This window comes from Thermobia domestica, chromosome 1 (assembly GCF_964235325.1).
Source record: "Thermobia domestica chromosome 1, izTheDome1.hap1.1, whole genome shotgun sequence".
Classification (NCBI taxonomy): domain Eukaryota; kingdom Metazoa; phylum Arthropoda; class Insecta; order Zygentoma; family Lepismatidae; genus Thermobia; species Thermobia domestica.
Window position 1 is genome coordinate 338,552,095 of NC_137454.1, and position 18,645 is coordinate 338,570,739.

Here is an 18,645-nt window from a genome sequence, read left to right on the forward strand (position 1 = left end):
GTATTCTGCTTGAATCACAAAATGATTTGCACTGTTCACTTCGCCATAATTCACTCTATCATGCTTATTAGAGGTAATGTCTGCATCTGAGAAGGTTGCAAGGTTACGGAATTCGATCTTCTCAACCCTTCCAGCTGAGTCTCGACATCCGCTTCCGACGGTGAAGACTTTCAGACAGGGTGACAACTCTTATATCTAAATTTTCTTCTACAAATCACAAATCAAGGAAATAAGAAATAAGCAAATAACAAAATGATTAGAATAGAATAACATTATAATTATTATTATGATTATTATTAATATTATTATTATTATTATTATTATTATTATTATTATTATTATTATTATAGTAGAGGTAAAAAATACTTTCAACCAACACCAGAAACAATCCATTACATAAAGTACCTAACCCTTAATAGATTACGGTTTTTACCGGTGTATCTCTTCAGTTTCCACTCATACTTTCAATTCCGATAAGCTTGTTTTGTTTAAATAAACGCAAGCACTGCATGAAGCCCTTTTTTCTCTAAAATTGAACATAAGCTTTTCGAAATTATCTTTGCCGTTAGTTGAATTCATTTCCTTCAGCAAAGTTCGTTGATGTAATAAATCCTTGCTATAAAATGGAAGTGTTAGTCTGTGAATAACGTTAATTCCTAACACTTCACAGCGGCACTCAATCGCCAATAGATATCGTTAGTGTGCAGACAATTTCCAGATTTAGAATTATTTTGACAATTTAATTGCAACTTAAAAACTCAACCTTTCCATTTAATTGACAACGCTGAAAATCAATAAACAAACAAAATGTTATTAAGAAGTTTCATCTGTGTTATGTAGCTTGTCAAAATACTTAAAGAATATCAGTTCTAACTTTTCGCTCTGATTTAGCTACTAAATGAGTAACTCGTGATATCATGCAGCATAGTAGCTAACGCTCTTGACTTTGGTGCGAACAGTACCAGATTCGATTCCAGATAGTGACTCTCGGTCGAAGATGTTAACAGTCTTTTCAGGCCACCTATCCTAAGTGCGGTTTTTCGTGAATTTTTCTCACTGGCACCAGGGTAATGCAGGTCCAACGCGCTACTTCTCATCTCTTCATCAGATTTTGTGTTCGCCGAAGAACGATATCCCTCATAGGTGACTGGCCTAAGGGCGCAGATGCCGACAAGACACAGAAGTATTTATAAATAAAATAAATAAATAAATAACAAATTACTAAATCACTTATGATAATGTTTTTCATAAAGTAATACATTTATTTTTTAAATCGTTTCCAGATATATTAAAATTTTTATTTATTATTTACTAATACAGTACAGTTATGTAGTTCTTCACACTGTAAGCAATTAATAAAACACAAGAAACTGTTTTAGAAATACGTCGGTTATTCAAGGGCACCGATTTCTATCTAACTTTCAGAGGACATTCAGACGTGTGGTTGGTTGAAAAAGACATATATGATAATTTTAGGTCCAATTGAATTCAAATTATGCCAACTATTGCATATTCATAAATACAAATCTCATTTGACTAAAGTAACGATTATGCCAGTCAAGGAACAAATTATTATGCATTTAATAAGATCAATAGAATATGATGTAATGATCTTACCTTTACATTCTTTATTGAATATCATACCTACTGAATTTCAATGTAAGTGATATAATATTTGTTATTTAGATTTCTACACTTGTTGGTGAATAAGTAAGAACGTTTGTACTTATGACGTGGTGCTACCTCCGGGGCTAAAACTATCAGCACAACAAGAGTCAAACATTTTTTTGCTGTTAAGTAAAGAAATTGATTTCATAGCAGATGTGTACAATAAGTACACGGTAACGACTTGAGACCAGCATGTTCGTAAATATCGACGTAAGTAATACTACTACTAATTTTAATAATAATAATAATAATACAGAAGAGTTCACTAAGTTAAAATATTTGACACATGACTAAAAATAATCAAATGAACGAAAAGAGAGCTAGATAAATGGGGAAAAATTCGCATAGTAGTATTTACACAACTTTTTATCGTTAGAATTAATATTGAAGAAACTAAACATTTGAAAACCTATAATACTTGAGTCACAGAAATACACACTACAGACGCAGAGTACAGAACAATTTATTGCATTTCTAAGTAGTACGCGAATTTTCTACGTAAAATTGCACAAAAGTAAGATTTCAAAATCTAAATAATTTCTGCAATGAATAAAATAACCAATTGAACGTATAAAACACATTCTAAATTTGGCATAATTAGCCGCCATTCCACGTAGGAAGACACCATTGGTCACCAACCCATGTGCCGTGATTTGGACACATCTTGAACAGGAGGTTTTCCTCCTCATGCAACCATAGAAGCAAAAATGGAAGGGAAGAGTGAAGTAGAAACAAGAAAAACATAACGGATCGATGAAATTAAAATTATGATATTGGTAGTTAAAAGAGGAAACCAGAGATCGAGAAACGTGGAAGAAAAATAGAGAAAACATTTCATTAGTCGTAGGACTGTTAGAAGGCTGAATACTTAATGCCTAATCATAAGCGTTCCAGTCGTGAAGTTTACTATTTACTCTTAGCAATAATGAATCATCAGGACTGGAAAGAATAGGGTTAGAATTACACGTTCAATCAGTTATTAGCGAATTAACCTTAGTGTCATCTATAAAAAGTCATAAAACGTTACTTATCACGACTGGAACGTGTAAGGATAGTATTGTATTTTTATTGAACATTTTAATCGGACATAAAGAAAATATTGGAAAATTGTCAAACATATTCCATATTTAAAAAGATGATGTGTGTATCCGAAAAGAGTGAGTCGATGAAAACTTCACCCGTGTAACATTCACCACTTCACACCACGACCCACTAAAGCCACTATGTACTTCAACCCTTAGTGAACTAATATGACCTATTACTTTTCGCAACAACTGTGGTTAAAAGTTACTACTATGTTCTACGTCTAAGAAACACTTACTGAAAAATAGTATTATATATTAACCTTTATTATGTGTGTTTTATTTATTTAAATGTAATATATGAGTGAATTAAATTTTACGTGGTGAAAACGATGAAAACAAAAAGAACGTTGACATTTTGTTGCTAATCAGAGTGTGAATCTCCATGCCTAATCACCAAAACGTACTTTTTCACCACCGTAACTGTAGATCACGCCATTATGATATAAACAGGGTTGAATATTGGTTATAGCTTGCCTAAACGCAAGAGAGACAAAAGCGCATAAAGTAAAGTTTTAGTGAGAGTAAAATGAAGAAGTCATTTCCTACACAAGTCAGTTACTGTAGTTGAAAGTCTTAAATATTTTCGTTCTTCATTCTCTTTCTTATCTCACACTTTCTATCAAATGTCGTCTATTTTGTTTTCCATTCTAGACATATGTCTCAGGTACTCTTGTTAGTTGTAATCTTTGCTACGAAAACTGTCTGCACATAATCCCCATATATCTCTTGAGTTTGAGCTACAGAGAAATGAAATTGTACAAGTGCACAATAGAATACAAACAAACAAAGCGTTATCTAATAATGCATTAATCTACTTCTAATAAATAACGGTATAAATGTCTCTCAAGGAAGACATATCCAATAAACGTTCTTCAAAATACAACTGAATTCCTTACTTGAAAATCTTAAAATTTTGAGTTAATCAATTTCTTAATGTCAGTCACTGAAATAAATTAATTCTTACTTATTTAATAAGCGTCCCAAAGTACACATTATATTAATAGAGTGTTTGCCTGCCATTTCATTAAACAATTAAAAAGCACTGTTTTCTGTGTGTCTCATTGAACGGTTATGTAACTACTTATTAAAAACAAAAAAAAAAGCCCCTAAAATATAACTTGATATTTGTTGCAGAATAGGTAATGCTGTCTATGCCTAAGAAAAATGAAGTATCGAAGCAATGTATTCGCTTGAAAAAATCGAAATAGAATAGTTGATACTTTTTTTATTATTATCCAATCCTATCGATTTTAATTGAATTCTTATCCCCTTAGATCCTCTTACCTTGGGCAAATTAGCTCTCAACATTTATTTGTACAATGGTTATCGTAACATCCCATTTTTATGAACTCAGGCTACACGAAAAGATGAAACGTATAACAATAGTGGAATAAGGAAAGTGAAAACTCCAAGAAACCCAAAGAAACTATCTTGATTTGGAACAAAACCAGTAGCCCTAATGCTAGAGGTGATCACTCTTCCAGTGAGCAACCTTAATCCCGTAACATGATTACTGTGCAAATAACAGACAAAAGCGTTCTTTAAAATAACATATTATTTTGCCGGCAAATGTGAAAGAAAAAGCACTTTTAAATATAAACTTTGGCGTGGTACAAGTACATATGACGAGACACTCCATCGTAAGATATAATCTTCTGAGACACGAACTTTTACCAGTGAAGTTAATGAGCCATATAATGGAATAAGCTACTTGCAAATGAGGGAAAGCTGAATTTCTGGTTGGTCTAGTAAGAGTTCGTTCGTGATAAGACATACATCAATAATAGAGCAATCATAATAAGTAAAAGAGTTCTGTAATATTAACAATTTTTTAAAAAGAAAAACTCGATAATTCCTTCGTGTGATCCATATTTGGTACTTTTAATTAATAAGGTGTTTTGTATATAAAATAAAGTTTCAGTTTGAGAACCGATAAATAAATGAATAGTAAAATATGATCTTTTATATCATGAAAATATTCTCAGTGACAGGGGGAAAAAATAAATAATTCGGAGAACTACTGTTCCCTATAATAGGAAACGTTTTACCGGATATTGATATTACTCAGAAGCCTGTAAGTATTGAATCCTGACAGTCAAGACCTGGTGTAAGGAGAATGTTTATAGGAATTTACCGTTACCTTTGGATACTTATTTCAGTGCCGAACTGTCTCACCTCTTACAACGCTATGCATTAGTTTGCATTCTTTATGCGTTCAAATGTTTGCAATTCCAATAACACAGTTTAAGGCGAAGGAAAAAAGAATATTTAACGAAGCACTGCAATTGATGAAAAGAAATATTTAGACTAAACATAAGCCAGATGAAATAGATGCATTTCAACGTACCTCAGAGCCTGCTTATTGCTACCAAATTCATGAATATCATTTTCTTGAACATCCTCTCCGTCATCGTTCTTGTCTTCAATAGTGGCACACATGTGACTGCTTGACCCTTCTATGATGTTTGTAAGCAAGGAAGATTTTGGCCTGATGCTATTGCGAAAACATTCGGCATTTACAAGTACATCTGCTGTTGGTAAACGCTTCACCAAACATATTGCTTTCGAAGTTAGTTTCCAATCTGATATTGTTTCATCCTTATTCCTTTCTGAAGCGATATTCTCTCCTTTTGTTGCACTTTTTCTTTCCTTGTATACCGAAGCCATAGTAAGAGGATCTTTATGATCATTAGTGTTACTAATACATAGTTTATAATTACATTCTTCAAATGACTCGTTTTCTGTTTTCATTTCAATTTCATTACAAGAATTGTTGAAATCATGTAAAGGCATTTCGTTCACACAAAACTCTTCAAGTTGGAGATTTGAACCTTCAGCAGTTAATGTTCAAGAAAAAGCAATAGATCTGAAACCAGAAAGAAAAATATTATTCGGTTTAACAAAAATTATGAGCGGGCCGGAAGACAACGGTATTGCCGATTCAGGTGAAATTGAGTTAGTGGGTAGAATGATCTGGGATTAGACTAGGGATGCACTAATGAACTACTGATCCTAAATGATCTGTACTGTTGAAAGCAGTACTTCAAAATATCCGACATTTTGCTACTAGGTTACTAAAATTTCGATATATCTAACCATCAAAATACTGACCAATATCCGATTTCTAAAATTTTCTCTCTTGTCAAAGAAAAGCCTATATTTTTCTTCTACTTACATACGAGATATGATAGGCCTTTATTTTCTTTCTTGCATATCATAATTTTCTTATACATTGTTACATTTTATCGAGATACGATTCTGGCTTTTTTCTTTTCTTTCAAATAAATGTACCAATACTCAACGTATGATCAGTGTTGCATGAGCAGAAAAAGTGCCAAAACTAAAATATCTTCTACTATATTACTAGCTTATATTTGCTAAATAAAACATCACAGGAATGCTATACATATTTAAGTTTTAAAAATGGATATTATTTTGAAGACGTACTCTAATATTTTATAGAAAGATTTGCTTGTTCTATCTAGCCTTTGATCTTCACTCAAATGCATGTAGCGCTAGCAATTTCTTGTAAAATATATTTTGTTGTCGTTGTCGCATATTTGATTTTGCTGGTTTTGCTTATGTAGGGTAGTTTCGGTTCTCTCGGTTCTATTTGCGTTTAGCGTCCATTCTACTAGCAAAGTCACATGAAGCATAGATTCACTGGTTAAGGTTGGAACCCAACAACATGAGTTCCTACTGAAAATGAACCCGACATTTGCTTAGATGGCGCACAGGATAAGCTTACAGTATCTATACAGCTCTTGTATGAGATGTAATGGGGCATATACCCTCATAATGATTTTACAATGCAGCGGTACCTAAACTACATTAACAAAAGAACAAACGTACGAGAGGTATTTCAAAAGAAAGGGCCGATATTTTATTATAACCGACTGGCAATAGTGATCGGACCGACTGGCAAAGGTACGGCAATGGTGTCGTGCATTCAAAATATGCCGTATAAATATCCACGACGAAGAGAAGAGTGGAAGACCAAACATTCAGACTGACGATTTGGTGCAGCGAGTGAATGAAAAAGTTAAAGAAAATCGTCGCTTCACCATTACCGCTCTACACATCGAATTTCCAGAGGTTTCACTAACAACATTGTTTCGAATTGTTACAGAAACATTAGAATATCAGAAATTGTGTGCTAGATTGGTCCCTAAGATGTTGACAGACATCCACAAACAAAGCCGACTAACTGCAGCACGTACATTTTTGCATCGCTACGACAGAGGGTGATGGATTCTTTTACCCACATTGTTACATGTGACGAAACATGGATTTCTTACGTCAATGTCGAGTCGAAACAACAATTGATGCAGTGGCGTCATTCAAATCCCCAAACGGCAGTGTTGAAGTGGCTGAACTCCCAGGCGGAGAACTTCTATGCAGAGGGTATAAAAAACTTGTGCCACGGTACAGAAAGTGCTTGGAAAATAATGGGTACTATGTTGAAAAATAAAGTGGATATGTACTTGTTTTTACCCAATAAAACAAAGTTCCTAAACTAACATACCTGTTTCCAATTAAATATCGGCCCTTTCTTTTGAATTGCACCTCGTGTTACAAGCGTGCGTAAACGATATATATTACTGATCTGAAAATTTAATAAACAGATACCCGCTCGCATCGTATCTTTCTTTCGCGACGTAATGATGTTTTTCGATATACAAAACACCAAAATCAATATCCATTCGGAACTTCCCTATCGTCATATATGTTGAAAACTAATTTGATAACTTTTAAAAAATTAAGTAAAACAGAAAGGCGAGACAACTATGTTGCCTTTCTTTTTAACAAAATTTTTAAAGTAAATTTACTTTACCACGTCCATGTTCATATTAATAGCTTTTTAACAATTTAAATGGTTCTTGCTTATTAGGGCGCAGAAAGAAATAATCTTCTCGGAGCTGGTGGAGATTTGGGGCATATTTTGGAAGATTTACAGGCAAAATGAAATAGTTTGCATAGAAAGGCATATTTTTAAGTAACAAATTTCAGCAAGCGACAAAATTTAATATAAAGTATTACCCCTGTATTTTAGGTTTACAATTGTACAGTTACTACCGTAATCATTGGTGTCTTCCATTTCAATTTAGGCAGAACATGTACCAACACCATCTCAGATATTGTTGAAACTTTTTTTATAGCAACTAGACATGTTTTTAAGAGACCCATATTTTTTAGTTTTGTCAGATGGTTCAACTTTACATAAATAAAAAAAACATACCAAATATTATTCTCGACCAATGCTCCATGAATTAACTACAGCCTTTTAAAGTTAGCGAAGTTTCGTTAACTTTGATGTTACAGTTGGCAACAATGGAAACAAAAGTGCGACGATATGATTATGTTTATGGTTCACATTCATTAAATGAAGAATAAAAGGTTTTCCTGACGACTTTTTTTTTATTTTGATCAAAAATGCTCTCTGAAATAGTAAAATGAGTCTCCCCTACACCTCCGTTTTCTTCAACCAAAGTAATCTGAGAAGGAAATTGCGATTACGAAACACACAAATTTTCAGTTTACTTGAAACGGCCATCCAATAAATTCAGATGATCTTTAAAAACCCTGAACTATTACCTCAGTGATGATTTGCAATTTTCCAAACAAAGTCTCAAGTAAGTGCGATGTCATTACAGTGATCAAAAATGAAAAAAAAAATTAAAATATCGAAACGTATTCTTACACGTTCCATCAAAGAAATTTACGTACTTTTTAAACACAACAATCCCAGCATAAGAATGAGTCACTCGAAATTTTATAGTATTCGACCAGCTGTCAATCTGCAACCTGCGAGAGAAATGTCTGTGTGTATTTTGCAAATTTTAAGTTAGCTGCTACTGCGTTCAACAAATCAAAGGTGCAGTCTGTATTGAGCTGTCAAGGGTGACCTGTTTTCTTTAGTAGTATGATCCGTAGTAAATGACAGTAGTGTTCTTCAAGAATGTGGAAAATGGCCTGGAGTAGAAGGAATAAGTGTGGAGTCTTCAATTATTGATCCTGATGAAAATATTGTTACATATGCCATATGGGAAAACAATGATCTCGTTAAAAACTATGCGACTTTCTGTTTTCGTATCGTACGTTGCTGGTTTAACTGTAAGAATATAATTCATGGCTACATCAAGAACATCCAAAGAGAATTAATTCCTACCGAAAAGCATCGTATAAAAGTCAAAATACAAATTCTATTTTACTTCGTGTGGACTTCGCTGAAAACTGGATTTTTATTCTGCAACGTGAAATTCAGAGTTATCACCGGAAAAACTAGCAAATTTACTGCAGTTATTATTATCAACAACTGCCAGTTTTGTTGTAATAAGCGACGACAAACACACGGTTCGGTTCATGTACTCATAGCCATAGACAAGATTCTAAATACTCGAAGAAAAGCGAAAATATAGGTTATAGAAAAAGATTCGAATATGTTAAAATAAGTGTCTACAATTTCCTAGACCGTGTCAGAGATTTCTGAAGGTGAAAGGGGAGGCTGTTGTAAAGAATGTGGCAACGCGACATAACCTTAGACAAAAACAGATATACACTATTAAAACTGCAGAAGAATTCGAGAGTATAGTGCAAGTACAAACTCCGGGTATTACTCTCGTTTTGTTTCCTCGAACTGAATTCGACGATTTCCGGAAATAATAAAAATGAAAGAATGGGAAAGTGTGCGAGCGGTAACTGGTATTCAACGAAGTCACCTTTGGCTTTCGGAAAATCGCGAAGTTTTTATCAGTAACGGGTCACCATGAACTAACTTCATGCTTCCCCCAAAATCGAGCTTCTCCAATTCAAAGTGTAGATTTAAGAAGCTGCAAAAAGAAACTTTTGTTACGTGCATATATGATAACCAGTGGTGGGTAACGGAAATATTATGAATAAATTATGAATTACCTGAAGTTGAAGTGCTGTTTATGCTTCCATATGGGCTTTCAACACAGTAAGGATTTCCAGAAAAGCAAAGAGAAGTGAAAATAAGTGTCTTGTGACTATCGACAGTGTGCTACGAGTTGTGAGTGCACGAACACCTATTGCAGCATCTGCATGATTGCATGCTTTTAGCGAAGACACCAAGCAAGCAAATGATTGGTTCATGTGAAAAAAAAAACACTTAAATTGTGTTTCCGAAAACCATTTTAGGTAAGTGAACTTAAAATTTGAGTATTTCGTAATCGTAATTGCCATCTCAGATTAATTTGGTAGAAGAAAACGGAGGAGTAGGGGGAGGTTCATTTCAGTATTTTAGAGACCATTTTTGATCAAAATAATAATAAAAAAACAGTCAGGAGAATCTTTTATGCTTCACGAATGTGAACCACAAACATCATCTAATCATTGCACTTTTATCGTTTCCAGTGTTGCCAACTGTAATATCATAGTTAACGAAATTTCGCTAACTTCAAAGGGTTGTAGTTAATTCATGAAACATTGGTTGAGAATATTTGGTATATTTATTATTCATGTAAAGTTGAACCATCTGACAAAATTTTAGAATTTTAAAATATGGTGTTTTCGAGAAAATGGTGCCAAAAAATGGCGATTTTTGAAAATTTTGAAATTTATAGAACTTTTTACGACCAAACAGTTGCACACAGAAGCGATACATTTTTGTTCTCACAGCGGGTAACAAGGTCTAGTGGATATAAACATGTCTATTTGCTATAAAAAAAAGTTTCAACAATATTTGAGATGGTTATGGTACAATTTTACTTTTTTTGCCAGAGTTGAAATGGAAGGCTCCCATTATGACTGCTCTACGACTCTATTAGATGCTACATTCCACCAACGGTGTATTTCTATAGTGTACAGACGCTGTGTTCTATGTTTACAAGTGCAGCATTACTAGTATGAAACGATAGCAAGTGATATTAAAACAAGTATCAAAACACTTCTCTTCACTGACTTCGCTTACGGTTATAGCCATCTACGCTGACACGCAAGCTCTTTTTTCACACAGCCGCGTACTCGCACTGCCCTGACTCAGGTAAATAGCATTTATGCTTTTTAGTGGCCTCCTAGAAGAGGTTGGTGATTTTTTACGAGGTAGTTTTTACGTCATACATCCAGAAGATGTATGTATACGCAAATCGTAAAAGAACTGTGATTTTTCAACAATTGCTTTTGGTGGCACTATTGAATATGTCTACGCTAAGAGACATATTTTCATTTCCGCAACTGCAAATCCTCCAAAGGACAATAAGAAGGAAATCAGTGAAACAACTATATTTTTACAACAATTATTTCGAGTAGTGGACCTAAAGTAAACCAACACGATTTTAAATAAACCAATGCCTTACAAACATACAATCCTATATTATTTCCCTCCTTTTACAAATATTGGTTTGAGTCAGACGTGACTTCTAGTACTTTATATCATAGTTGCCTGATAATCTTCTAAAGTTTCTTTTTCTACGACAGTGAATATTTCCTCCCGGAGCTACAAAATCCCCCGGAGGATTTTCCGATCGGACTGAAGTAGGGTTATAGGCGCTTTCGCAGTATTTCTTTCAACCTCAGGCAGAAATTTTCTCAACTCATCACTGCTAAAATTAATTATCGAATGACATAATAACACTCAGGACTAAATACGAGTGTATACAGAGTGGCCGAACATGCCGAGCATGCGCTCACATAAAGACATGCTTTTAATCAAAATTTGTTTTGCTTCGTATGCCTATTGTACGAAGTTAGCAATCTTAAATTATACCCTGGATTTCATAGATCGTAATTTTAGGTACTAGATGAAGCGCAAATCCTCCTTACTATTGTGTTGGTGTTCTGATCCAATAGTGATTTGTATCTCGTCTTAAAACAAGAATGGCGAGAAAATATATTTGATAATATCATTCCCATAAATTTGGAAAAGGAATTTAGTGAATGTGCCGGTAATTTTTTTTCTGCAGAGGCATTTCACACGTATCAATGGATTTGAACAAATTTTCCATACTGTACAACAAAACTACAAGCAGCAAATTATTCCCTTTGGATTTACAAAGATTATCTGCGAGTGATTGATTGTAGGAAGGAGGGAACTCCAGGAGGAATCTTTCCCAAGTCATGCAATTACTAGGCTCCTCTCAGGACTCACACCGGAGCACCAGATTCGCACTGTCTGAATCACTTACAAGGCATTCGTGGTGCTGGTGGCCACTTAGCACAAATCGGTTTGTTTTTCATTGTAGGTATTTTTTGTACCGAGTATTTACACAAACCATAAAAAATTCTTTTAAACAATTATTCGTGCGGTTTTATTATACGGATCTACAGTATAAGTAGCACTAGCAGTAGGATTAGTAGTAGGAACGGATTAAAAGGCCCGTAGGGGTTAGTTGGGTTTTGTTCTTGGCATAAAATAAGCAAATTTAAGACTTGACCAAATGTATCTGTACATTTTAGAATCTGTGGATCCGTATAGTAAAACTGGACAGAATTATTTCTGGTGATCCCGTAAATTCCTTTTATGCTAACTAGGATTTTGTGATGAGAGCGAAAAATTCTTGAAGACAATGAGGACCGTTAGAAGTACGAAATTTTCGCGTGATACACTAACTTGGGGTAAACTTTAAAATACACGCTCCACCTGCGCATCGACAAGTAGGAGTATTTGGTATAGTAGTGTAAGATAGAGATAAGTATCGTAGGGGTAGGAACGGGTTAGTTTAAGGTTAGGGAAGTTTTGAACCATTTCCATAAAATTAAGTGATTTTTAGTTTTTGTTTCTGTTTCTGAGTTAGTGTACCAGCTGGAGCGCGCGTTGTAAAGTTAACTAGTAACTTGATTTATACGAGGGCAATTGCAAAAGTCATGACAACTATTTTTTCGTCGAAAATGGTTACGAATAAAAATATTCTGAAATATGCAAATGGAAGTTTAGTTTATAAGTAAACATTACTTGTAGGGAGATGGGTGAGTGTACCAGTATTGGGCCATGCACTAGTAATGGGCCACATGTTTCAACCGCTCTTGAAACAAGCATCAGAAACAAGCATTAACTTTGGCTGTTGGGTGCAAAAGTCAAGTCGCGGGTGCCAATTCTTACAATCATAGTCTTTCTTTCTACTCTGCTAATAATGTGAAACAAAGAGCCACATGTTGGCAGTAGGCAGAGCATGGTGCAAGTCGCAGGGAATTAACTAGGGATGGCCAAAATATCAGGATAAGAAATTATTCGGTATCCTTTTTGAGGAAACGGATAATCCAGATATATCCGGATGACGGATAATATCCGCATAACGGATAATATTCGGATGATGGATAACGAATAATAGCCGAATGATGGATAACGGATAATATCCGGATGACAGATAACAAATAATATTCGGATAAAGGATAATATCCGAATTACGGATAATATTCGGAAGACAGATAATATTTGGATAATGGATAAAGGATAATGTCCAGATGACATAATATTCGGACAACGGATAATATCCAGAGACAAATAACGAATTATGTCCCGATAATGCATGGTATCTAACTTATGGATAACGGAGAATATTTGCTTGACGAATAAGAAGACAATTATTGATTAATTGGAAATTAATTATTACTGACTATAAAATAATTCTGAGATAGCCTAGTTCGGGCTTTTGCAGTTGGTTAATAAATTCAATTTGTTGATTACATGAAATATAGCATAATAAGTTTCAGAAAAAAAAAAAAATATATATATATATATATATATATATATATATATATATATATATATATATATATATATATATATATAGTGCGTGTGTGCACTTTAAACGCTTAAAAGTTGTAGGAAAAAGGAAACAAAATATCTATTTAATCAATTGTAAGTGAAAATGAAATAATTGTAAGTGAAAATGAAATATCTCTGTTTACAACTCACTGTTGTGCCGTGTAGCCTGTACCGTAAGACATTTTTAATGAAACTGAATGGTTATGAAATGATTTAATGGAATAAAGAAACGGAAAAATTCCGGGATAAACTGTGGATACGTCATTGACCAGACAAGCTAACATGGTCTGATAACCAGAGATCCCTTCCAATAGTCTACCATTGAGTGATTTTGTCCCCATTCTTTGAGTTTAAATAATATCGTCATTTCACAACCAAGTCAATTCCTGGCCCGACTTACACATTATTTTCAATTATACACACTATTTACTGCCTCAATGTTATCATTTAAAAAAAAATAAATAGGCAATAGTGTTGTCAACGAGGCAGGAAATATCTTGTCTCGTCTCGAAAATGAGACGAATGTCATGACGAGAAGTAGATTTTCAAACTTGAGACAAGACGTAAATTTTCGGTAGTTTCGTGGGCCATAATAGTTCGTCCAAGTTTTAGATATCAAACAATGTTTTATTGTTACATGGCTCGTAATATACAGTGACTCACATTAATATTCGGACACTTGCATTTTGTTGGAAGTAGGAAGAATTATGAAATAAATGAGAGCCGTGAGTGAAAAAATGAGGTACTTAGATATTCATATACTTACAGAAAGAAAATTAGTACAAATACGATGTCTTCAACGAAAGAAGCAGAAAGAACATACAGATACTGATGGCACTGTGTATTTGCAAAGTCACTTTAATATTCGGACACCTACTACATAGATGTTTTGTGTCTGTTGTTTCTTCTCACAAACGCTTCACTAGTACTTACAGGGAAACACACGACGTTTCATGACTTCCTGTAAATGGTTGGACATGCTTCCAACAAGTTTGTTGGTAGAATGGGCGATATGTCATCCCATACTGCGCGGAGAGCCATTTTCAAATCGTCTCGTGACGTTAATTGTACCCGTTTGACCTTACGCTGTAGTTCATCCCAGATATGCTCTATAGGATTAAGGACGGGACTCTGTGGTGGTGTTTCGAGCACTTTCGGACAATTATACAGCAACCATTCGCTCACCACATGCGCTTTATGCTTCGGGTCATTATCATGGTAAAATTTAAACATCCCCTAATTCCTAATTTTTCAGCACTTTGGTGGAGATTTTGCCGGAGAATATTCAAGTAGACCTCCTTTGTCATAATCCCTTCAAAAAAACACGAGTTCTCACACTCCCGATGAAAAAATACACCCCCATACCATCACACTTCCTCCTCCATGCTTTACAGTAGGTTGAAGATTTGCAGGATTTAACTCTATATTTGACTTCTGCCACACATTTACCTTGCCATCGCACTCATGCAGATTGATATTTGATTCATCCGTGAATAACATGCTATTACACCTAAATGTAGGCTTCTCAATATGAACTTTAGCGAACTTAACTCTTTTACCTTTGTTAATTTTACTAATAAAAGGCTTTTTCCTAGCTATTTTCCCATTAAACCCTTCACTTCACAACACTCATCACACAGTTTGTAGATGCACCGTCTTCCCTGTGTCTTCATGCAGCTCTACCGTTCATTTCGGCGCACTTATTCTGGAATTTGTCTTCACTTTCCGAATCAATTTGCGTTTCTCTCCATCATTCAGTTTCACAGGTCAACCGTTTGATTCACTGACTCGATTCAATCCTCTCTATTAAAACTTTGTACAATGTCATTATCGGTGCTTTTGCAAATATTGAGTAGATCTGCAATTTCCCTGTACGATAGCCCTTTCACATGGTGAAAAATTACTAACTGTCGTTGCTTAACGTTGTATTTTGTCCCTTCCGCCCCATTTTCCTTTTGTGCTTTCTTTCGGCCACACTAATCACTCGTAAACTAAGCAGTTACTCACGTCCTGTCTTGGGACAACTTAAACTGCAACTGGAACTCTTCCACTGTCTCGTTTGCTATTGATGAACAAACGTCGAAACAACTGTCCGAATATTAAAGTGGCGTCCCAAATACAGTATATTACAATTGCGTGCTCATAAAGTGAACTTAGTTTGCATAATTTAATTAACTGATAGCATATTTGCTTGACTAAACCATTGCCTTTCTGTTTGTTTTCCGTTGGTTTCCCATTTATTATTTTTTTATGTACAGCAACCATATTATGTGTAATATCTATGGTGTTCGAATATTAATGTGTCACTGTAGAAACTATAAGTTCATGGAGTGATTATACGAACAAAATTAAGAGCATTAATAAAAGTTTGAAGATATGCAAGTCACTATAAAATATATTGTAATAATAAACGTATTTAAATGATGTTACATCTTACTCTTCGAGGAGTTCTCGCGCAGCGGAAGGATATTGATCAATTCTTTATTAAATTAAGAAACTAACAGAGCATACATTTTCTACATAAATTACAAAAAGAGACAAGAAAAATCGAGACCAGACGAGAAAAAATTCCGAAAATCGAGACGAGACAACAGTTCTACAATGGGAGACGAGAAAATATTATTTTTTTGTCTCGTCTCTTCTTGTGAGTAACATCAATTGACAAACATATTGTCTATTCGTAAATATGTCATTTAACAATACAAATAGCGTTGATACCAAGCGCATGTGACTTCAACCTCACGAACTGATCGTGATCATATAAAGTGTGATGTTAAGATCATGATGTAGGTATAAGGTCGAGTGAGTGATGTCGAAAGGATGTTTTAAGTGTGAGATCAAACGTGAGAGATGTTAATGTTGTCAGTATGAAGTTAAGTGATCGTGTGGTCAAAAAGGTGTTGTGGGCGTGATGTCGATTTTCGAAGTGATGTGCGTGTAAAGTCGCTCGAAAGGGTGTTGTAAGTGTGATTTTTTAGTTATGTTGTAATAATGATGCTGAGTAAGCGTAATGTCGAAATGATATTATGGCTTACTGCGTGTGAGGTCGAGTAAGTGTAATGTCAGATTAATTAGGTAAGTATAAAGTTAGTAGTATTGGTACGATACGCACGAAAAATAAGATTTTCTCGTCTTGTATGGTGAAAGTTTCGTCTTGTTTGGACTCTCAAAGATTTTTTCTTGTCTAGTCTCCATTCTAGATAAACTTTTCTCGTTCTCGTAAACTTACACTTAAACTTTATCAATTTCATTCAAGCGGTTAAGGTTCGCGCCTTTGGCATGGGAGATCCGGGTTAGATTCCTGGCGGGGTCTCATGTGGTTCGGATTCCAGATTAATCAGCAGGTTCCGTCTCGTATAGCCTCGCTGCTGAACGAGACGTTCAACTCAAAATCAACTAAAGGTTATGCCCTGATTTTGTTTCTTAATTTATCTAGAAGTTATGAGAATCTTTTCGTGTCAGAAAGGTTCACGTTCAGGAAGCGTATGATGTACCTACCTACCTAACTAACTAACTCTATGGCCTATGGAACCCGGAGGTTCAGTGCCGCGTTCACAAAAGCTCTCCACTGACTTCTATCCTTAGCTAATTGCATCCAGTTTCTACTTTGTATTCCTATCTCTGCGAGATCCATCTTAATATTATCCTCCCATCTGCGCCTAGGTCTTCCTAATAGTCGTTTTCCTATGGGTCTACCAGTCAAGACTGAAAGAGTTTCTACTTTCTTCCATTCTAACTACATGACCTGCCCACCTAAGCCTCCTAGACTTGACGACCCAATGCTGGGTAAACCGTATAAACTATGTAGTTCCTCGTTATGAAGCTTCCGCCATTCCCCATTCTCGTTCCTCTTGGGTCCGAATATTTTTCTCAGGATCCTGTTCTCAAATACTTTCAGTCTATGTTCTTCCCTCAGAGTAAGCGACCATGTTTCGCAACCATACAGAACAACAGGCATGATTATCGTTTTATATATTTTAAGCTTCAAATTCCTCGACAGAATTCGCGACGACAAGAGATTTTGAACCGAATAGGTAACAATGATGTACCTAGGTAACAATATTTAAGCCATATTTATTATTCAAGTATACTATATAAGACTTGCGTATCTTTAAACGTTGATAAATGGTCTACTTTATCAATTTATACTTTTACCCTATGAATCATATAACAATAAAGCAGTGCTTGAGATCTAGGACCTGGGTGAATTCGAGTCCCTCACGAAGTTTATTGTTTCTCATCTCGTTTCGAACTGAAAAAGGTATTAATCGTCTGCAGACGAGAATCGAAACTAAAAATTTCTTGCAGTTTTTTGTGAATTGTGAGTGTGATGTTTAGTGAGCATTAAACGTGATGGCAAATATTTAATATCCATCTGAACAGGAAAGCCTGTAGAGTTTGATTTTTATGCGTATTTGGGATATAGAGGGTTTTTTATCCTCTTGGGTTGGATATTCAAAGCAAATTTTTAAAAATATTTTGTTAGTAAAGATAGAAAATATTTCCTATCTAAGTAGGTTGCTCCTGTGGCAGATCTAGCCTGGGGAGCCTAGTCCCCAGTTTTTTGAGTGACAAAAATTTTAAGCTTTATTTCTATATTTTTAAAAGCTTAGAGTGAGCTCATAATATATCTATAATAATCTGGGTTCTAGCTGCCCCCCCCCCCCGCCCAGTTTTTACCTTCTAGATTAGCCTCTGGGTTGCTCTAAGGTGGGTTCTCTTAAAGTCACTTGGTGGAGTCACTATCACCTTAAATCACAGATTGTTGGTTGCAGTTTAGCGTCTCTTTCCAGTATCGAGATTATAGACTATTAGACTTGGATCTAGAATTTCAAATACAATTTGAATCACCATAATTTGAGTTTTAGTTTTAATATTCTTCCACAGGAAGTCTTATTCTTCACATGAAGAATACCGCTAGCGACTAGACCAGAGGGAAGGGTCATAGAGCGTTGATAGAGTGGCCACTTCCTTTCCGACGTGTATTTAATAAAAAATGAAAAAAAGAAAGGGAAAGAAAAGAAACACGCAAATTACAAATATCAACTTGGAATTTAACGATCCACATTTATGCTCCTATGCAAAGGAGTGGGAGATGGGGATGATAATCAATGAAATGCTGGAATGCAGGAAGTAGGAGAAAACATAATTCCGAGACAGTCCACGCAC

At 35.0% G+C, this 18,645-nt stretch overlaps 1 protein-coding gene across 4 annotated transcripts in view; it reads right to left on the reverse strand.

The window, feature by feature from the left end:
- The window catches only part of LOC145663300 (uncharacterized), a 76,566-nt gene that overhangs the window by 12,719 nt on the left and 45,202 nt on the right, over positions 1-18,645 (reverse strand). For all 4 annotated transcript variants that reach the window (XM_081729623.1, XM_081729621.1, XM_081729622.1 and 1 more), the window contains one exon: positions 5,101-5,619. In XM_081729623.1, the coding sequence (XP_081585749.1) occupies positions 5,101-5,546 (446 nt within the window). In that variant the 5' untranslated portion in view covers positions 5,547-5,619. The remainder of the gene's footprint in view (positions 1-5,100; positions 5,620-18,645) is intronic.